The sequence below is a fragment of the Canis lupus genome, chromosome 6, assembly GCF_003254725.2.
Source record: "Canis lupus dingo isolate Sandy chromosome 6, ASM325472v2, whole genome shotgun sequence".
In the NCBI taxonomy this organism is placed as follows: domain Eukaryota; kingdom Metazoa; phylum Chordata; class Mammalia; order Carnivora; family Canidae; genus Canis; species Canis lupus.
Window position 1 is genome coordinate 49,825,725 of NC_064248.1, and position 21,063 is coordinate 49,846,787.

Genomic DNA, 21,063 nt, shown 5'->3' on the forward strand with positions numbered 1-21,063 from the left:
GCAGCGACCCTGGCCCTGCAGTGGCCCTGAGCTCTCTGCAGCGGCCCTGAGCTCCCGGCAACGACCCTGACCCTGCAGCGGCCCTGAGCTCCCTGCAACGATCCTGGCCCTGCAGTGGCCCTGAGCTCCCTGCAGCGGCCCTGAGTTCCCTGCAGCGACCCTGGCCCTGCAGTGGCCCTGAGCTCTCTGCAGCGGCCCTGAGTTTCCTGCAGCGACCCTGGCCCTGCAGCGACCCTGAGCTCCCTGCAACGACCCTGGCCCTGCAGCGGCCCTGAGCTCCCTGCAACGACCCTGGCCCTGCAGCGGCCCTGAGCTCCCTGCAGCGGCCCTGAGCTCCCTGCAGCGGCCCTGAGCTCCCGGCAACGACCCTGACCCTGCAGCGGCCCTGAGCTCCCTGCAACGATCCTGGCCCTGCAGCGGCCCTGAGCTCCCTGCAGCGGCCTCGCTTGCGGGGGGGCAAGTCCTGCACGGCCGGGCCAGGGCCCCGCCCCCAGCGCGGAGAGCCGCGGGCCTGGAGGGGGCGCACCCGGCCCTGAAGGACGCGGCGAAGGCGAGGGGCAGGCGAGCGAGGTGGCCGCGGCGCATCGCCCCTGCCGCCGGTCACTTCCCGGAGCTCCCCCAGGGCAGCGCCATCTGTGACCTCCTCCCGGATAGGGCGGGCGCCCGTCAGCCCCCGGGGGTGGGGCAGAGCCCTTCCGCGACCCCGCCGAGCCGCCGCCGGCCTCCCGCCTCCGCCCAGCCGGCCCGGCCGTACCCGCGGCGCCGCTCGGCTGCGACTGCTTCGGGGTGGACGGTCGGAGGAGCCCACCTCGGTGCTCTGCTGTCGGTCGCGGGCAGGGCTGTCATCGATGGATTTGAGCAGAAGCGTCGGGTCCGCCGCAGCAGGGGCTGGACGCAGTGGAAGGCCTGGAGGCGGGCCGCGGGGTGCCAGGGAGCCCCACCCACCGAACCTCCCGTTTCCAAGCGGCACCAGCGTCTGGCCTCTGCGGCCTCCCCAGACGGTGACTCTGTCACCCCCAAATCCTGCCGTACCGCCCATCGGCCTCCAGATACCCGACAGCGAGTTTCCAAAAATAAACCCAGAATTGTCTTCTCAAGTGCTGAGTCCAGCGAGGAAGGGCTTTCGGCAGAGAGGACAGAAGATGAGACACCCAAGACCACACCCATCCGCCGAGCACCTCTCCGAAGGCCCTAAGAGGTCACCCTCCCTGTCCCCGTCCCTGCTTGCGGGTGTCTTGCGGGGTGACCTTGAAGTCCGTTGCTCCTGTGAAGCACTTGTCTGTCTTCCTTTCTTTTTTTAAATTTTTTATTTATTTATGATAGTCAAAGAGAGAGAGAGAGAGAGAGGCAGAGACACAGGCAGAGGGAGAAGCAGGCTCCATGCACCGGGAGCCCGATGTGGGATTCGATCCCGGGTCTCCGGGATCGCGCCCTGGGCCAAAGGCAGGCGCCAAACCGCTGCGCCACCCAGGGATCCCCCTTTCTTTTTTTAAAGCCTAACTGAGCAGGATTGAGCTGCTTTCACTGGATGGTGTCTGCCACTTTTGTTTCCTACTGAATAAATGTTTTTATATGTTAAAAAAAAAAATCTGGCAAAAAAAGGGGGGAAAAAGCAAGCTTAATTGCTTCCCAAGTTTTTTTTTTTTTTAAAGATTTTATTTATTTATTCATGATAGTCACAAAGAGGCAGAGACACAGGCAGAGGGAGAAGCAGGCTCCATGCTGGGAGCCCGACGTGGGATTCGATCCCGGGTCTCCAGGATCGCACCCTGGGCCAAAGGCAGGCGCCAAACCACTGCGCCACCCAGGGATCCCATGCTTCCTAAGTTTTTAATGATGGTCTTTTGTGACCTTCCTGAAATGATTAGATGCCTTTTTTTTTTTTTTTTTTAAAGATTTTATATATTTATTCTTGAGAGACGGAAGAGAGAGAGATTGAGAGAGAGAGAGAGAGAGAGAGAGAGGCAGAGACACAGGCAGAGGGAGCCTGGTGCGGGACTCCATCCCCGGTCTCCAGGATCACACCCTGGGCTGCAGGCGGCAGGAAACTGCTGAGCCACCCGGGCTACCCTGATTAGATGCTTTTTAACTGAAGAATTCTGTTTAGAATATAAAAGAATTACCATGTTCCATAGAAGTCCAATACTTTGAATAATTGATACCGTTTTGATGTGAATTCTAACTATCTTGAATCCCCTGACCTCTCACCATAGAGGAGATACTGTATCTTTGTCCAAATGATGGAGAACCCTTTGTAGTTACAAGATGGCAAACGGCAGCACCCACATCAGGGAACTTGCCCAGTACCACCTAGTTCTTTTCTTACACCATGGAATTATAGGAAGAAGATAATGCTGAGTTAGCCATCAGGATGCCTGCATCTAAAAATCTGTTACGTTGGATAAGGCACTTAGATCCCATTTTTTTTTTTAAGATTTTATTTATTTATTCATGAGAGACACACAGAGAAAGAGAGAGAGGCAGAGACACAGGCAGAGAGAGAAGCAGGCTCCATGCAGGGAGCCTGATGTGGGACTTGATCCCAGGACTTCAGGATCATGCCATGAGCCGAAGGCAGGCACTAAACCACTGAGCCATCCAGGAATCCCCAGATCCCAATTTTTTTTAGAAGTGTGTAAAAGGGGTTTGTGTGTGTGTGTGTGTGTGTGTGAGAGAGAGAGAGAGAGAGAGAAAAGAAAAAGATTTGGGATATGCTAGAAGCCTATAAAAATCAAGCTAATTATAAAATTAGGATAAACAGTTTTACTGATCAAACTGAGTAATATTCTAAAAGGATAAATTTAGTGTAAATAAAAACAAAGACTACTTCACACAGTAGATGGTCTCTAAAACCTTAAACGGTAAAGCACAAAATGTTAAGTTCAATTACTGTTGAAATAATACAAGGGCTCTGTTAACAGGTTGTTGTTGTTGGTTTTTTTTAATGGGGGAGGGACAGAGAGGGAGAGAGAACCTTAAGCAGGCTCTGCGCCCAGCTGGAGCCCCACACAGGGCTCCATCTCACACCCTGAGATCATGACCTGAGCTGAAATCAAGAGTTGTATACTTAACCCGCCAAGCCACCCAGGTGCTTCTATATAACAGGTTTTTATGGCAGAGGTGGGGAGACTTTTTGTGGATCTCTAATCTACAGACAGAAAAGTGTGTAACTCATATGTGTGCAGCTCAAGTACAATTGACCTTGTACAACACTGAGGTAAGGGGATGCCAACCCTTTGCAGTCAAAAAGCCACATAGGACTTTTGATTCTTCCAAATTTTATTTTAATTCATGAGCGAGAGAGACAGAGAGGCAGAGACACAGGCAGAGGGAGAAGCAGGCTCCACACAGGGAGCCCGATGTGGGACTGGATCCCAGGACTCCAGGATCACGCTCGGGGCTGAAGGCAGGCACCAAACCGCTGAGCCACCCAGGGATCCCTGACTCTTCCAAATTTTAAATACTAATAGCCTATTGTTGACAGGCAGCCTCACCAATAACAAATAGTTGATTAACACATATTTTGTATGTTATACATATTATCTACTGTATTCTTACAATAAAGTAAGCTAAAGAAAAGTGTTAAGAAAATCATAAGAGCAAATACAGTACTGTAAAAAATCCACATGTAAGTGGACCTATGTCTTTAAAATTTAATGAATTAGGGACACCTGGGTGGCTCAGTGGTTGAGCATCTGCCTTCAGCTCTGGGAGTGATCCGGGATCCAGGATCAAGTCCCACATGGGGCTCCCTGTGAGGATCCTGCTTCTCCTTCTGCCTGTGTCTCTGCTTCTCTCTCTCTGTGTATCTCTCATGAATAAATAAATACAATCTTAAAAAAAATTATTGCAAATTTTCTGGCTTGGTTAAAGTAAGAACAAATTTTATAATTCATAATTTTATACTTACATTTTAAAGACTCATTTAAATTTTTTAATTCCTTTAAATTATTTTAAAAGATTTTATTTATTTATTCATTAGAGACACACACAGAGAGAGGCAGAGACAGAGGCAGAAGGAGAAGCAGGCTCCTCGATCCCAGGATCCCAGGATCATGACCTGAGCCGAAGGCAGACGCTCAACTACTGAGCCAACCAGGTGTCCTTGCAATGAATTTACTGTAGGAAAAGACATTGGGGTTTGAAGCTGATGGCCAAGAAAGAATTCTTGAGATGTCTTTGGCGCAAAACGGTGGTTTTATTAAAGCACAGAGACAGGATCTGTGGGCAGAAAGAGCTGCACCGGTGTCATGAGGGGTGGTCATCATATATCTTCAAGTTGAGAAGGAGTCAGGGAGATAGTACATCTCTAAGGAATTTTGGAAACAGAGTTTCCAGGACCTTGAGGGGGCTACCTATTGTTAGGAACAGGTCATTTATTACCATCTAATAAAACCTTAGGCATGAGACCCTTCAGATATGTATCGGTGGGCCATATGCTTGGGGGATGATTATCAACATCTATCTTGGAGGGTAGAGATAAAGGAGGTTTCCAAAGGAATTTTTATATGTTAGACTTACAGGATCCTGGGAGTCAGGCTGAGATTTGCCTTTTGCTCTTAGCAGGTATTAAACTGAGGCAGCTGAGTTCCTGGAGGAATGTCGCTCTGCCTGTTTCAAGGACTTGTCAATGGGCTGTAAGTAGTAAGGAAACTTAATAATTTTTCTTTTGCCTTTGTTTCCCACATCAGAATTTAGACAATATAAACGTTGAGCTCTTGTTTTCCCAAGATTTAGCTCTGGAACGTCAAAAAATTTTAATTTGGAGGAAAAACCACTGATTAACATAAGTGAGTTCATTATTGTACATCTCTGCTCACATCTGGGAAACGAGCTCACATTAAAAATACTATACCTGGGAAGTGATAAAAATATTCTGTGTCCATTAGTTGTTAGTCCTGGTTCCTGATGACCATGAAACCAGTGCATCAGCCTTGGATTGCACACCTCTGCACCCTAATCTCACTTAGACCGCTGTTATTTGGGTTCTATCACAACATCAGACTTAATCCTGATATACTATGGGTCACGTTCATGAATGTTTACTGCCCTACAGTGTAGGTATTACCATCCTCTTGTTTTTACAAACAAGAGGATGTTTTTGAAGAAACAAAAACTCAGGCAACTGATCAACTTTGGAAAGAACAAGTGGGCCAGATTACAGGGGATTCCAAATGTCCTCTGAGCAATGATGGGATAGAATCAGTGTTCAAGAGAGGTTTTCCTCATAGTTCTATGAGGGATGAAGTAAGTTGTGACCAACTCAGGAATAATTATATTAGTCTAAGGAAAAGACAAGAGTGTGAACAGAAAGAGGTAATAGAAGAGAACCTAGTCAGGTAAAGTGAGACTTTGTGATCCATCAAATGTGATGTGCTATCAACAGGAATCTTTTTGTATAAGAAAAAGTGGCTAAGAAGACTTAGTGCTTAGTTTTGCACTTTCAAAATCTATCAGCTACAATCAATATTAGCAGTAAACATTTGCAGAGTGAAGTGCCGTATCTGTTAGTGACCTTCTATAGATATTAACTTGCTCCTTTTAGGATTCTCCATGCCTGGGGGTGAATCCTGACTTCTTACCAAAATCCACAGGTAGCAACTTTGACAGCACAGCTGGTCATCTCTTAATTTTTTTTTTTTTAAGATTTAATATATTCATGAAAGGGAGAGAGAGAGAGGCGAGGCATGCAAAAGCAGGGGGAGAGACAGAGGGAGAGGGAGAAGCATACTCCCTGCTGAGCAGGGACACCCCCCCCCCCCACCCATGTGGGGCTCCATACCAGGACCCTGAGATCATGACCTGAGCCAAAGGCAGATGTTTAACCAACTGAGCCACCCAGGCTCCCCTCTCTCAACCATTCTTATCCTCATTATCTGACTCTTTACTGCCTCACTTTGATAGGACATTTATATTTGTAAATGTATCCAAATTGTGTCACCTAACCCATGCTTGGCACTTGGGGTCTGAATATTTAGCAAGAAAAAGATCAGTCATCTTATTCAGGCAGATGGCTGCAGACACGGCATTCTGACCAGGTGATAGGGGGTTATGTCTAGATCTAAGCAGAACAAGATCTAATGTTTTCTGTAATCAGATGACACTGATAACAGTCATGCTTGACCTATGGGTGGATGATGGCAAGAAATGTGAGGACAAGAACAGAAAACTGCAATTTTGAGGATCTTTGAGAGAGAGATGATTTGTTGTAGCAAGACCAGAGGTTGAGTCTTGGTTCTGTAATTTGTGTTGTGTGATGTAGAGCAAGACACTTTATCAATGTTCTCATTTATAAAATGAGTATAATACATTCAGTATAAAATTGACTATTATATGGTAGGGGTTCATAAATGTTTATTAAGTCTGAATTTTTTTATTCCAACTAATTGGCTATTAAGTTGAACCAAAATGGATAACATACATAATAGCAACCAAAAACATAAAAATTACGAAGAATTTCAGCAAGCTAAAATTTTTTTGAATGCAGACAGCCTATATTTTTAGATGAGATGAAATATTGTTAATGTCAGTTCTTATCACATTGACACATACTGTGAATATAAGTTTAGTAAAAATAGTAAGGGAATACTTTTTGGATATGTAAAAGTACTTAGGAAGAACAAAGAGAGGGGTATATAAAACAGGATTTCAAAAAGGAGAGTAGGAAATTAGTAAGAAATAGCTCTAAAAATATTAAAATAAGATATTATAATAGTTAAATGAATAAATAGGCATAAATAACTAATATATCCCAGAAATTAAATAATTATAAAAAGGAATCACTATATATGTCATATTCAATTCATGAGTTTGGAATATAACAGTTTGGAAAAAACCTAAGTCATGTCTCACCTCATTTCTAGATCCTGGTATAAAACACAAAAATATAAAATCAGGGGATCCGGGATCCCTGGGTGGCGCAGCGGTTTAGCGCCTGCCTTTGGCCCAGGGCGCGATCCTGGAGACCCGGGATCGAATCCCACGTCGGGCTCCGGTGCATGGAGCCTGCTTCTCTCTCTGCCTCTCTCTCTCTCTCTCTCCCTCCCTCTCTGTCGATCATAAATAAATAAAATATTAAAAAAAAAATAAAATAAAATAAAATCAGGGGATCCCTGGGCGGCGCAGTGGTTTAGCGCCTTCCTTTAGCCCAGGGCGCGATCCTGGAGACCCGGGATCGAATCCCACGTTGGGCTCCCGCTGCATGGAGCCTGCTTCTCCCTCTGCCTATGTCTCTGCCTCTCTCTCTCTCTGTGTGACTATCATAAAAAAAAAAAAAAAAAAAAAAAGTCTCAACTCTGACTTTAAAAAAAAAATCAGGGGATCCCTGGGTGGCGCAGCGGTTTAGCGCCTGCCTTTGGCCCAGGGCGCGATCCTGGAGACCCGGGATCGATTCCCACGTCGGGCTCCCGGTGCATGGAGACTGCTTCTCCCTCTGCCTGTGTCTCTGCCCCCCTCTCTCTCTCTCTCTCTCTCTCTCTCTGTGACTATCATAAATAAATAAAAATTAAAAAAAATCAGAAGGAAAAACTTATTAAATTATTGAATGAGGCTGATTAAATTTTGAATAAATAGAAGAGTTCATGAAGATAAATCTGAAGATTTGACTGAAGAGTAATTAGCTTTTGTAAGTTAAACAAAAAACCTCTAACCAAAAAAAAAAAAAAAAAAAACCAAAAACCTCCAAACAAGATAACAAAGCAAATATTAAGAAAAAAATTGTAGCCAAAATGATATAGTATCAGTATTAATAATTCAAGGCTTGTACAAATGGAAAAAACAAGCAAACTAAACAACCTGCTTGAGTTTATTATTTTGGCACATTGAGGATATATAAAAATAAGTTTTGTCAAGTTTGACAAATTCACTCATAAAAACTGATAGAAATTTGGATTTCCAAGTTACTACACCTTTTACCTGAAGATAAAGATACGTATCTGCAGTAAAAATGAACCAACAGTAATTAAAGGCAAGACTAGATGGATCAACTTGGGTCATTTGATGTTATTTTTATAATTAAAAGTGAGACAAAAAGAAAAAGTTAAATGGGGTGCCTGCGTAGCTCAGTCGGTTAAGCATCCAGCTTAGGTCATGATCTCAGGGTTCTGGGATTGAGTCCCACTTTGGGCTCCACGCTCAGTGGAAAGTCGTCTTGAATTCTCTCTTTCCCTCTCCCTCTGCGCCCCCTCCCCCCACTCATCTCTCTCTCTCAAATAAATAAATGAACCTTCTTTTAAAAAAACATAGGGGGGATCCCTGGGTGGCGCAGCGGTTTGGCGCCTGCCTTTGGCCCGGGGCGCGATCCTGGAGACCCAGGATCGAATCCCACATCGGGCTCCCGGTGCATGGAGCCTGCTTCTCCCTCTGCCTATGTCTCTGCCTCTCTCTCTCTCTGTGTGACTATCATAAATAAATAAATAAAAATTAAAACAAACAAACAAAACAAAACAAAACAAAAAAACATGGGGCAGCCCGGGTGGCTGAGCGGTTTAGCGCCACCTTCAGCCCAGGGCGTGATCCTGGAGACTCGGGATCGAGTCCCACGTCGGGTTCCCTGCATGGAGCCTACTTCTCCCTCTGCCTGTGTCTCTGCCTCTCTCTCTCTGTGAATAAAAAATATTCACAGAAGAAGGAAAAAGGAAAGGAAAGGAAAAAGAAAGGAAAAAGGGAAGGGAAGGAAAGGAAAGGGAAGGGAAGGGAAAAAGAAAATATAAAAAAAAAACATGAAACAATCTTTCTGGCCACTTTTAGGAGGCACACATCTATATCACATCTGTTCTGGCCTATAGTATTTGCCTTTAGCAAGTTAATAAAAGATAAAAAAAAAATTCATGGTATAGTAAAAGGTTTCAAGAAATACCAGGTGAGTATATAGTTGCTAACAGATTTAATTATACATCAAGTTTATTTTGCTCCTAATTTCAATATGGCTAATTAAATAAATTACCAAACAGCCTAAAATTCTTCCTCTTCGTTTCTGCCCCCTCACATCCTGCAAAAAAAAAAAAGTACCCAAAATAAGCAAGCCCTGAATAAATGGTAATGGTCAACAAATTAGTTAATTGGTAAATAATGGAATGAAATAAAATATGGTCCTTTAGAAAAGATTTTTATTTTCTTGGCACACAGACAGAAAAATGACATTTTCTTACTAGATATAGCAGTTGAAGACATATTGGAAATGGATTACAATCTAGGTTATAATGTCCACAGATATGATGGCAGATCTCATGTTTCCTCAACTATCTCTGAAACTTATTAAATTATCACAGCATATTGGTTATACTGGCAAACTTTTCATGTTAAAGAGTCAGATTGATTTGGATTAGCAAAGAACCAAGGCACAGAACCATCATCAACATGTAATACAATGGTACCTCATCCAACATCACTCAGGAATGAAGCATTGTATTTAAATGTTCTTTAGTCATATGACGTTTATCCCTCTAAAGTCTAAAACTGTTATTTTAACTACCTTTGATGAAATAAGTCTAACATGCCTTCTTAAACTTTAAAATAGACCATGCAGATAATCACAATGTTCTTTCCCTAATATTCCTTATTGGAATATCAATCCACTTAATTTTCTAGTACAACATGATACCCTTAAAAATTACTGAGATGGGTAATTGCCCTACAATCCGATATGGCTATGTTTTAGAAATTCTCATTATCTATCTATCCATCCATCCATTCATTCATCCCATTTAACTATCAGCTATCACTTGCTTTCATTAAATACACTGGTTTTCAGTTATTTTTACCACCTTTAATAAAAGAAAGTATGGTAGACCAACATAACTGCAAAAACCTTTGATGACTAATGGTTCTCTTTCAAAGAAGGTTATTCCTTGTAACTGCATAGGTTAGAGAAGTGTATACATTGAACAATGAAGAAGGAAGGGACACTTGGAAACCAGTGAGTTTATAGATAGTGATCATATTACTATCATAACTGCCCTTAAATTTGTAGGATTTAATCTGCTTTATATTGGGAAACCAAAAAAGTACGCTAGTTAAAACTATTTCTAAAGTCAGCGTTGAAGAAGGGTGTGTAGGACACATTAAGTGGCATGAGCTTTTGAGTGTAGGAATATCTTAAATAAATAAAACATCACATATTTTTGCTACCTAGAAGTTTTAATTTACTTCTTTTTCTTATTTTTATTTCTTAAAATGGTTGGGTATGTGACTTTTAATTGAGAAAAGTGTTACTGTACCATTATTTCATTAACTATAAATACACCACTGAATAATATTAAATAGCAATGAAAGGGTTTTTACAACTATTTTCTTTCAACCAGAAGTATAATGATTTTATATAGGTATCTTCTTGAGACAAAAACAGTAAAACAATAAAAAATTCCATCTGAAGTATTATTCAAAAATATTAACTCATATAAAGGTTAAAAACCTTTTTCTTTTTATGACTTTGCAGAATTAAGGTCATGAGAAAAATTTTAAATTATTCTATCGAATTCAAGATAACTACTAAATTCATGTATTTTTATTATATTAAGATTGTTCTCAATGCTAAGCTTGTCAATGTAGGTTTTAGGTAATAGGAAACTAGCATCTACTATGATCCATCAATATGCTTTTACAAACTAATAAAATAAGTTTTAGAAAATTAATATAGCATGTTTTTCTTTGACCAACAATATACATTTTGAGAATGTAAATCATCTCATAGTAGGAAATAGGACCTCAAGATTAATTTTATAATCTTATAAAACAGTTTTTAGGAAATAAAATTCTTAAATGCTTGTGTTTTTTCATATATCCTATGTAGGCATCATTAACATAAGGAAATTATGGCAAATATTAAAATATTAATTAAAATATTAATATTAAATACCCACCACACATTAATATATTAGTGAAGTAAAAGCACACAATGAACATCTGTGCTCCATTTCTGAATATAACATTGTAGATAGACACTTCCGTGATTCAATACTTAGTATTTATCAAATGCTGTGTGGGAAGTGCTAGTAATAATATACTAAAAGGTGAGAACATTTGTTAACTACAGTATATTCAGTAGGTATTTTTACTAAAGAAAATATAATACCAAGATTTAAGGATACTTTTCCATTTCATTCATTATTACATTCTCATATTTCATTTTCACTTATGTACAGTAGATTACATGATTTTTATTTTTTAATCTCTGGATTTCAAATTCTTAATTTCTAGGCATTTCAAGAATACTTCCTGAATTCAAAAGAAAAACATCCTATTGGTAATGATAGTTTTTCTTTCTGATTCAAATCAAAAGCTACCTCTGTCCATTAAAGAAAAAAAAAACAACAACAAAAATGCTTTTAAAGTATCACCTAATTGGGCATCAATATCATATGAATGAGATTTTTAAAATGACTCAAGTCTGTGCATATAAAGCATTTACATTATATTTTGACCTTGCATTCCATAATATAAGTGATTGTATACTTAATACATATTCATGAATCAACTATAAGTCATAGAGTGTTTCAAGAACAGTAGCGATTGACCAGGCTTGTGTTTCACAGCTGAAAGGACAGTATTGGCCATTCTCATTGGTCAGTTCAGGAAGTCCTTTCCAAGGGGATCTTAAAAAAAAAAAGAAAAGACATTTTATGAGATACAATATAACACGTCTCTTGTTTGGATTAACAAAATACACTTGGCATTTTTTCCTTCTAGTATAGAAAAACAATCATATATAGCTATTTGCTACAAAATAAAACAAGATATCCTAAAGATCTATGTATGTAAAGAATTTAGACTGAAATTATTCTTGGATATTCAATCTTTGGAATTTAAGACTTTGAAACACAGAAGATTCCTTTTATGTATTAAAAACAGAAGAGGGCAGCCTGGGTGGATCAGAGGTTTAGTGACACCTCTGGCCCAGGGCATGATCCTGAAGACTCAGGATCGAGTCCCATGTCGGGCTGCCTGCATGAAGCCTGCTTCTCCCTCTGCCTGTGTCTCTGCCTCTTTCTCTCTCTCTATTTCTCATGAATAACTAAATAAAATCTTTAAAAAAACCCAAACAAAAAGAAGGGATGCCTGGGTGGCTCAGAGGTTGAACGTCTGCCTTCAGCTGGGGGCATGATCCTGGAGTCCCGGAATGGAGAGTCCCACATATGGCTCTCTGCATTGAGCCTGCTTCTCCCTCTGCCTGCTGCTTCTCCCTCTGCCTGTGTCTCTGACTTTCTCTCTGTGTCATAAATAAATAAATAAAAATAAATAAATAAATAAATAAATAAATAAATCTTAAAAAGAAAAGATTCTCTCAAACCTCCCCCCCCAAAACCTAGAAGAAACTACCATGCCAAGCAATATATAGACAATTATCTTCTCCGGTCTAATTTTATTACTTTCACATGAAGTTTAAGTTTTTTTTTTTTTTATGATAGTCACACAGAATGAGAGAGAGAGAGAGAGAGGCAGAGACACAGGCAGAGGGAGAAGCAGGCTCCATGCACCGGGAGCCCAACGTGGGATTCGATCCCGGGTCTCCAGGATCGCGCCCTGGGCCAAAGGTAGGCGCCAAACCGCTGCGCCACCCAGGGATCCCAAGTTTCACATGAAGTTTATGAAGCTCAAATTGTAATTATGTAGACGTATTACATTTGATTTTGATAAAATTGTAAAACTAACATAGAATAATGAAAATTAGGAAAGCAATGCCAATTAAAAACAATCTGAATTTCTTTTTTTTAATATTTATTTATTTATTTATTTATTTATTTATTCATTCAGAGAGAGAGAGAGAGAGAGAGAGAGAGAGGCAGAGGGAGAAGCAGGCTATGTAGGGAGCCTGACATGGGACTCGATCCTGGGTCTCCAGGATCACACCCTGGGCCAAAGGCAGGCGCCAAACCGCTGAGCCACCCAGGGATCCCACAATCTGAATTTCTATAGTAATCTGTCATTCTACCGAATATTACACAGTATTTATTGTACATTTATTATATTCTAATACTTAATGATTTATTTACATTATCTCATTTATGCTTATAGTAACCCTGTAATATAAGTACCATAATCGTTCCTATTCATAGATCAGTAAGAGGTTTACGAGGTTAACAACTTGTCCCAGGTCTCACTATCAGAACACAGTGTTGTTATCAAATCTATTCTTACTTTCAGTATAATCTCTTAAGTATGAAACATAAAGTTCAGAAATCCTGGAATATCTCCTTTTTAAAGTTGGGTTATGGGAATGTGTTTCACCATTATGCTTTGTAACTCATGGCTCTAGGGAGAGTATATGTTACATTTTACTCTTCTGCAGGTATTACATATTTTATAATTAAATGAAAAAGATAATTCCCTTAGGTAAATACGAGATTTTAGATAATAACTAATAATAATACCAGCTAGTTACCACATTTAAAAAGCTGTCACAGGGAAATAGAAAATAGAAAACTTGCTTCCAAGTGTTCATGGTACTTCACAGAGTAAAACGCCAAATTACTGAAGTTGGGTACCAGGGTATCATAATCAGTTGAATTGTGTCTCTCTCAAAATTCATATGTTGAAGTCCTAACCCTCAGTACCTTAGAATGTTAACTTACTTGGATATAAGGTTGTTATAGATATAATTAGTTATGATGAGGTCACACTGGAATAGGATGGGACCATAATCCAATATGACTGGTGTCTTTATAAAATGGGGAAATTTGGTCACAGAAATGCACACAGGGAGAAAGCCATGTGAAGACTGGACTTACGCTGTCACAAGTCAAGGGATTATCAGAAGCTAGGAGAAGGGCTGGGAGAGATCCTTCCCTAGTATCGTCAGAGGGAGCATGGCCCTGCCAACACTTTGATTTCAAATTTCTGTCCTCTAGAACTGTGAGACAATAAGACCATATTTAAACTGTTCAGTTTATAGTGCTTTGTATGGCAGTTCTAGCAAACTAATATAGTACTGAAATTAAGGGACAAAAACTTACAGAACCATTGATATGCTGCTCATAATTGTATGTGGAACTAGAACATGGGAACATATCCATACTGGTAGAAAGAAATCTTTCCCTTACTTTCCGAAAAATTCACTCCTCAAGTCATTAGGTGGGACAAAGAAGGTTGGTGACCACAGTTGGGGAGGAGAGGAAAGAAGGGTAGAAGGAATAGCACAAGGTGGGATGCCACAGCCTGAGGGCTATGAAGAAAGTTCACACCAAGAGTGGGGGTGTCCCAGAACCCAAGTGGTACAAGGAGGGAATCCACACATAAGTGTGACCTAGTGTGGGGTTGTCATGCCCAGGAAGGGTGAAGAGGTCATCTATGTCTTGGGGCACCCTGGCATGGGGTGTCAGAGCCTGAATAGGGTGAGTTCAGTCTATCCGGTAATGATAGCAGAGTGTGGGGAGTAGCTTACTGTTGGAAAAGGGAATTACAAATAGGAAAAGCTAAAAAACAAAATTAAACATTGAGTGGAACTGGTGTGGATGTAGGTTTTCAATATATAGAGATAAAAAAGTACCCAGAGATATAGATCTCTCTCTGTGTGTGTATGTATTATACATATTTCTTAGCTTTATCTGCTGGAAGGCACAGTAACAATAATTCCCCAAGAGCAATAAATATACCAAGTATTTAGATCTGTTTTTTTTAATGTATGTATATATGCATGTATGTATTTATTTCTTTTTAAATAATTTATTATTATTATTTTTTTAAAGATTTTGTTTATTTATTCATGAGACATAGAGAGAGAGAGAGGCAGAGACACAGGCAGAGGGAGAAGCAGGCTCCACGCAGGGAGCCCGACGCAGGACTCGATCCCAGGACCACGCCCTGAGCTGAAGGCAGGCGCTCAACTGCTGAGCCACCCAGGCACCCCTAGAATTTACTTTTTTAGAGTAATCTCTACACCCAATGTGGGGCTTGGACTCACAGCCCTGAGATCAAGAGTCACATGCTCTATTGCCTGAGCCAGCCAAGTGTCCCTGGATCTGGGCTTTTAAATAAGATTCTTCACAAACACAAAAAGTAAACAAACCAGGGACAGAACTGCCCACCTAGGCTAGGGCAAGAAAAGTAAGATATGAGCTTAAAACATCTTATTAGGCCAGAAAGCAAAGGTCTTCCACTTCTGACAAACATGGAATAATGTAGACAGAAGCTCCCTTGCGCCTGAAACAATGGACAAGGAGAATGAAGCAGTAATCTTCAAGATGCTGGATATTAGGCAACAAAGAACAGTGATCCCTAAGAAATGAGAAGAAAATGCAAGGAACCCTGTAACTACCATACTTTCTGGCTCGAGGGAGTTTCCAGGATCTGACACGGGAAAGGGAAAAGGTAGAGCCTGGCAGACTCCTGGAGTTGAAGAAATGGAACAGATAGTCCAGGAAGACCAAGGCTACTAGAATTTTCAGGACAGAGTACAAAAAAAGGAGAGAACTCTGGAGATATGCAGAAGGTCCCACTCAACTATTCGCCTATCGATCAGTCAATACACAAGAGTAAACTAATGAAGGATGGGGAAAGAATTACCTGAAGAATTAAACTTGTACCTGACATTTACAATGGGTCAGGAACAGTGCTCATTTCTACCAGCCAGGTTTGAAAACTTCGTAATTTTAGGGATATGGGATAAAGAACTCAGGCCATGACTCATTAGTGGAGAATAATTAGCTCTACACTAAATCCTGCTCTGGGTCAGACCCAACAAAGCTTAAAATCAAAATCTGAAGGGATCAAACTGTTTGCAAATAACTGCATTGCAAAACAAAGTCCAAGAATATTTATAGAAATACAAAAAAAGCTGATACCAAAACACAGGTAAAGAACAGGATAAAACAATCCATAAGAAGGGAATCATCATAAATGAAATCAACCCAGATATCAATTAGCAGACAAAGACATTAAAATAGTTACTGTAACCATATTCCATATGTTCAAAATATTCAACAGAGACACGGAAGATATAAAAAAGACCACAATCAAACTTCAAGAGATGAAAACAATGTGTAAAACGAAAAATTTACTTAATGGAATTAGTGGAACATTAGAGAGTAAGGGTGAGTAAGGATGATAGCAGATTTACTGTCAAAACAATGCCACACTTCAATGCACTGAAAGAAAAAACTTGTTAACATTGAATTCTCTGTACAACAAAAATAACTTTCAAATATGAAGGCAAAATAAAGACTTTGCTGACATATAAGACCTTTTTTTTTTTTTTTTTGACATATAAGACCTTAAAGAATTTATCAAGAGTAGGCTTGCACTATAAGACATTATAGAGGAATTCCTTAGGCAAAAGAAAATGATACCAGATGGAAATAGATATTCACACACAGAGGAACACTGGAAATGGCAACTATGTGAGTAGTTGCCTAAGACTTTTTTCTGTATTATTTAAATATCTAAGAAAAATAACTGATGGCAAAACAAAAATAGTAACAATGTTGTGCGGGGCTATAATGTTTGCGAAGCAAAATAGATGACAATAATAGCACAAAAGGGAGAAATGGAACTATACTATTTTAAGATTATTATACTATACTTGAAGGTATACTGGAGGGTAAACTATGATAAATTATAAACGTAAAGCAACAATTTAAAAAAGTAGCTAATTAGCCAAGAAAGGAGATAAAACGGAGTAAATATATGCCAAATAATAAATATCCAGGGACCCATGGGTAGCTCAGCGGTTGAGCATCTGCCTTCGGCTCAGGGCGTGATCCTGGAGTCCCAGGATGGAGTCCCACATCAGGCTCCCAGCGGGGAGCCTGCTTCTCCCTCTGCCTATGTTTCTGCCTTCTCTCTGTGTCTCCCATGAATAAGTAAATAAAAAAATCTTAAAAAAAAAAATCCAGTCCAAAAGAAGCAGAAAAAGAGGAAAAAGCTAACAAAACCCAGAATAAACAGAAAACAGATTTCTACTTAATAATATAATCACATTAAGTATAAATGGCCTGAACTTTCCAAATAAAAGTCAGAAATTATCAAGCTGCATAAAAAAGCAAGTCCTCATTACATGCTTCTATGTACAAGAAACCTACCTTAAACATAAAGACACAAGTAGGTTAAAAGTAAAGGATGAAGAAATATATAGTGTGGTAAAAACTAATCGAAAGAAACCTGACATGCTTATATTACTATCAAAGTGAATTCTTTTTTTTTTTTTTTAAAGATTTTATTTATTTATTCATGACAGACACAGAGAGAGAGAGGCAGAGAGACACAGGCAGAGGAAGAACCAGGCTCCATGCAGGGAGCCTGACGTGGGACTCGATCCCGGGTCTCCAGGATCACACCCAGGGCTAAAGGTGGCGCTAAACCGGTAGGCCACCTGGGCTGCCCTATCAAAGTGAATTCTGAAGCAAAGATACATTGCCAGTGATAAAGAAGGTCATTTCATAATGATAAGAGGGTCAATTCATGAAACTAAAACTTCTGCATCTCATAATAGCTTTCAAAGTAAATGAAGCAAAATCTGTTTCCCCTCTGGCAACCACATAAGTCTTTAAATCAGTTAACTCAAAAGGCCCAGCCTAAGTACTTTTAGTTTTTATATTTCTTCTGTTTTAAGCATACCCAAAATATCCACTATATTTAAAAAATCAAAGACTATTCCACATGTGTAAATTATATAATATCATGTCCTTAAATTAAGATAAATAACCTAAAATAGTTAAAGGAAGATGAAAATTATATCATTGAACTTGTCATGTTAAATAAGAGTAAAGTTTTCAAATTTCATTGGGATACCTAGAGTATACAGGAATGAATTTTAAGGAACTGTTATTTACCTAATATTTAATAAACTGACTAAACACTAGATGAAAATTACATGCCCCCTGACGCCTTACCTCTCAAGATGAACATAATGTCGGGAAAGAATGTTTTTAACCAAAAACACAGTCTTGGCATTGGCCTCTGGACCCATCAATTTAGAAAAATATAATTTTGCACGAAGAAAATACCCAACGGGCCACAGCCACTCCTAAAAAAGAGGATTTAAAAGGAAAGGAAAAAAAAAGAGCTGTGAATATTTATTAAGTTATTTGGAAAATAATTTCAACTGAAAACTCTGAAAAGAGAAACGAAATTCTTACAGGTCCTTGGTGATAATTGAAACCTTTAGCAAGATTGTAGTTGTCATTGTCTAAGGCATTGTCATAAATTCCACAATAAACCATATCGCTGCAAAATGATTGAAATTTAGGTTAGAAAAAGATCAAATATTACATAAGAAGCATTAGAAAGATTTTTCAATAGCAAAAGTAAGAGAAATGATCAAATAATTTTGCCTTCCAAGTCTATAGAATAAGCAAGCTCATTATCTATTTAACCATAAATTAGTATATACTGGATTCAGAATTTTTTTTTACAACCTGTCTTAAAAATTAATTAATTAATAAGTAAACTCTAGGCTCAATGTGGGGCTTGAACTCATGACCCTCAGATCGAGTCACATGTTCTACTGATTGAGCCAGCCAGCCACCTCCAGAATACTTTAACAACATGTTAGGAAATAATTAACAAATAGTTACTGGTTGATACTGAGAAATATAAAGTATTCAGGTATCTTGCCTTCAAGGAGTTAGTCTGACACTAAATATTGGTTAAAGCCAATTATCTTACTAAGCTTCTAATATATTAATGACTAAAATATACATAAAATAATTTGAATTAGTAAACATTAAAGATATAGTTTTATTATTATATGTTAGAAAGGTTGCTTCTGAAACTTCTCCATGAAGTTACTTTAAAATTAATTAAAATTGGTATTTATCAGATTATAAGTACCAACCAAATAGACATAGAATATTTATACACACTTATAAACTAAACAATGTATTACAAACTTATTGTGACAGATAATTGAAGACAGTTGTTGGTCAGTTTAATGAAATTATTACTTTTCTTTTTTTCTTTTAATGAGAGACAGAACTTGCCACATGAGTAAGCCTTAACTGTGGGTTTTAGTTTTGACTAGTGGTTCCTAATGCTTCTGAAAATTCTGGAGAACACCTCCGAATGCGGATAAGTATACACACAAAAAGTTTGCATCTCAAGACTGAAATGAGTATACAGTAAATTAGGAAAATTCTACAAAGGTGGGGGCACTATATAGAAAAGAGGGTCTATAGATTGATATAGAAAGCAACTTAATGTTGAGCATCAAGCTTTAAAAGAAAACAGCAGAAGACAAACAGGAAAGTCATTAGAAACTCAAGAAAAAACAAAAGTTGGGAAAGAAATTAAAATGACAAAATTATAAAATAAAAACAAAATCAGTTATTGGTTTAAATAAAAATAATGGGGTAATTATATAGAAAGGATGGAAATGATTAATGGTTAGGTGAGAAAAGAGTTACATCTTCAAAGAAATAACCAAATAATGTCTAATAACAGCCGCATACACATAGTATTTAGAAATAGGGAGAGAATGAACAGGAGTTAACAACTTGGAAAATATGGACTGTCTCTGAGAAGACAATTATGTCTACACTTCCAATGCCCATAATCATGTATTATTTTTACAATCAGAAAAAAATAAGCATTAGGAAATATTTATAACATTAGTTTTATAAGCTTAAAATTCTTCTTGATTACTAAATAAAGGACAAGCATTATGAACACTGATATTTAATGAACATATAGCTGGTATTTTTAAAAACTCTGACATAATTTTAGAGAGTTTACTGACAAGCAAAAAATTATGACTGATGCAATCAATATCAACATTTTTAATATTTGTACTCCAATTTACTCTAGTCAAAAGTTTTCATGTCAAGATTAAATATAATTAAATAGAATTATATATCAAATACCATATGAGCAACATTCTTAATACTTATATTCTAACTTACTCTGGATCCAAAGTTTTCATGCCTAGGGGACCAAGCAGCTTTTTTTCTGCAATCTCCAGAGCTTTCCATGCTTTCTCTGCAGTAAAGAGCTCAGGGGCCTAACGAATGTCAAAAACAAATATTCAAACTTTTAAAGATCACAAAAGAATTAGTTTCTACCCACAGTGGAACATAAACTATTCATAAACTTGGAAATGAAAACTGTTTAAAGATAGTGTGGGTCAGAATTTGTTTTCGAGTGCAGATGCCTAACCAGACCTAATGCTATGGGGCTGACCTGGAAGCACTGTTCTTGGCTTTAGGAGTTAGGAAAGCTGATAGAGGTGATTGTTTCCTTGTGTCATTTTAACAAAGTGTTCAAGCTCCAAAAAGAAGTTGCCACAGCTACAATGAAGCAGAGCACACTTAAACCCATCTAATTCATTTTTCAGAAGATTTACAGTAGCTTCCTTTAAAAAAAAAAGATTTATTCACGAGAGACACACAGAGAGGCAGAGACATAGGCAGAGGGAGAAGTTACCCACGGGACCCTGGGATCATGACCTGAGCTGAAGGCAGATGCTTAACCACTGAGCCACCCAAGCATCCCTACAATAGCTTCCTAATTTAAATGTATCTGGTAGTCATTTTTTTGCTATCGGGATCATAGTAAAATACAGAATCTTGTACTCTAACAGCATGAGTAAATTTACTTCTGATACGGAGAAGGAGAGAAAGCACTGGTGGCTAAGAATCTGCATTAATTTTAATGGTTAAATGAAATCCAATGCATACTGAAGAGTAACAAACTATAGAAATGATCCTTGAAAGTATAGTCTTTGCATACTGAACAGAAGCTAACTTTACATGCCCTTGGATTTTTTTATTCTACTATAATTTATAGTACCATGTTTACTTCTCTTTTTAACAAGGTAGAAACAGCTAAGCAGGCATGGAAGAGTACATGCCATCTCTATTTTACTGTCCTTCTAGTTTATTTTTAGACTAAGTAGAGATAAAAGGAGTCTAGAATTCTTGGCTGGATAGATGCATTTTAGCAATACAACGAAGGAAGTAGAATATAAGTTAGAAGCTACTCACATTAGTTCAACAGTCTAGATCTTTCCAACCAGTGGGTTGAGGTACTGGTCATAGCACAGGTGTGCTAAAATAGCCATGCCATCAGCTTTCAAGGCAGTGGGGCAGGGCCTGGGGCTAAGTGAAGCAGTTTCAATCTGACACAACCAATCTACTT

The 21,063-nt window shown here is 39.0% G+C and overlaps 2 protein-coding genes and 1 pseudogene across 6 annotated transcripts in view; 1 reads left to right on the plus strand and 2 right to left on the minus strand.

The window, feature by feature from the left end:
- Positions 1-487: 487 nt before the first annotated feature.
- LOC125755343 (condensin complex subunit 1-like) lies at positions 488-3,724 on the plus strand (the record flags this gene model as incomplete). The annotated part of the gene is made up of 1 exon (XM_049111820.1): positions 488-3,724. A coding segment is annotated over one exon (708 nt), but the record flags the coding sequence as incomplete, so codon positions are not given.
- Positions 3,725-9,090: 5,366 nt separating this feature from the next.
- Positions 9,091-21,063, minus strand: part of AGL (amylo-alpha-1, 6-glucosidase, 4-alpha-glucanotransferase) — a 72,896-nt gene continuing 60,923 nt past the window's right edge. For all 5 annotated transcript variants that reach the window (XM_025417530.3, XM_025417528.3, XM_025417529.3 and 2 more), the window contains exons 31-34: positions 19,830-19,927; positions 18,069-18,156; positions 17,823-17,956; positions 9,091-11,591 (exon numbers count right to left, since the gene is read on the minus strand). In XM_025417530.3, coding sequence (XP_025273315.1) covers positions 11,474-11,591; positions 17,823-17,956; positions 18,069-18,156; positions 19,830-19,927 — 438 coding nt within the window. In that variant the 3' untranslated portion in view covers positions 9,091-11,473. The remainder of the gene's footprint in view (positions 11,592-17,822; positions 17,957-18,068; positions 18,157-19,829; positions 19,928-21,063) is intronic.
- LOC112641116 (small nucleolar RNA U3) lies at positions 20,572-20,648 on the minus strand (annotated as a pseudogene).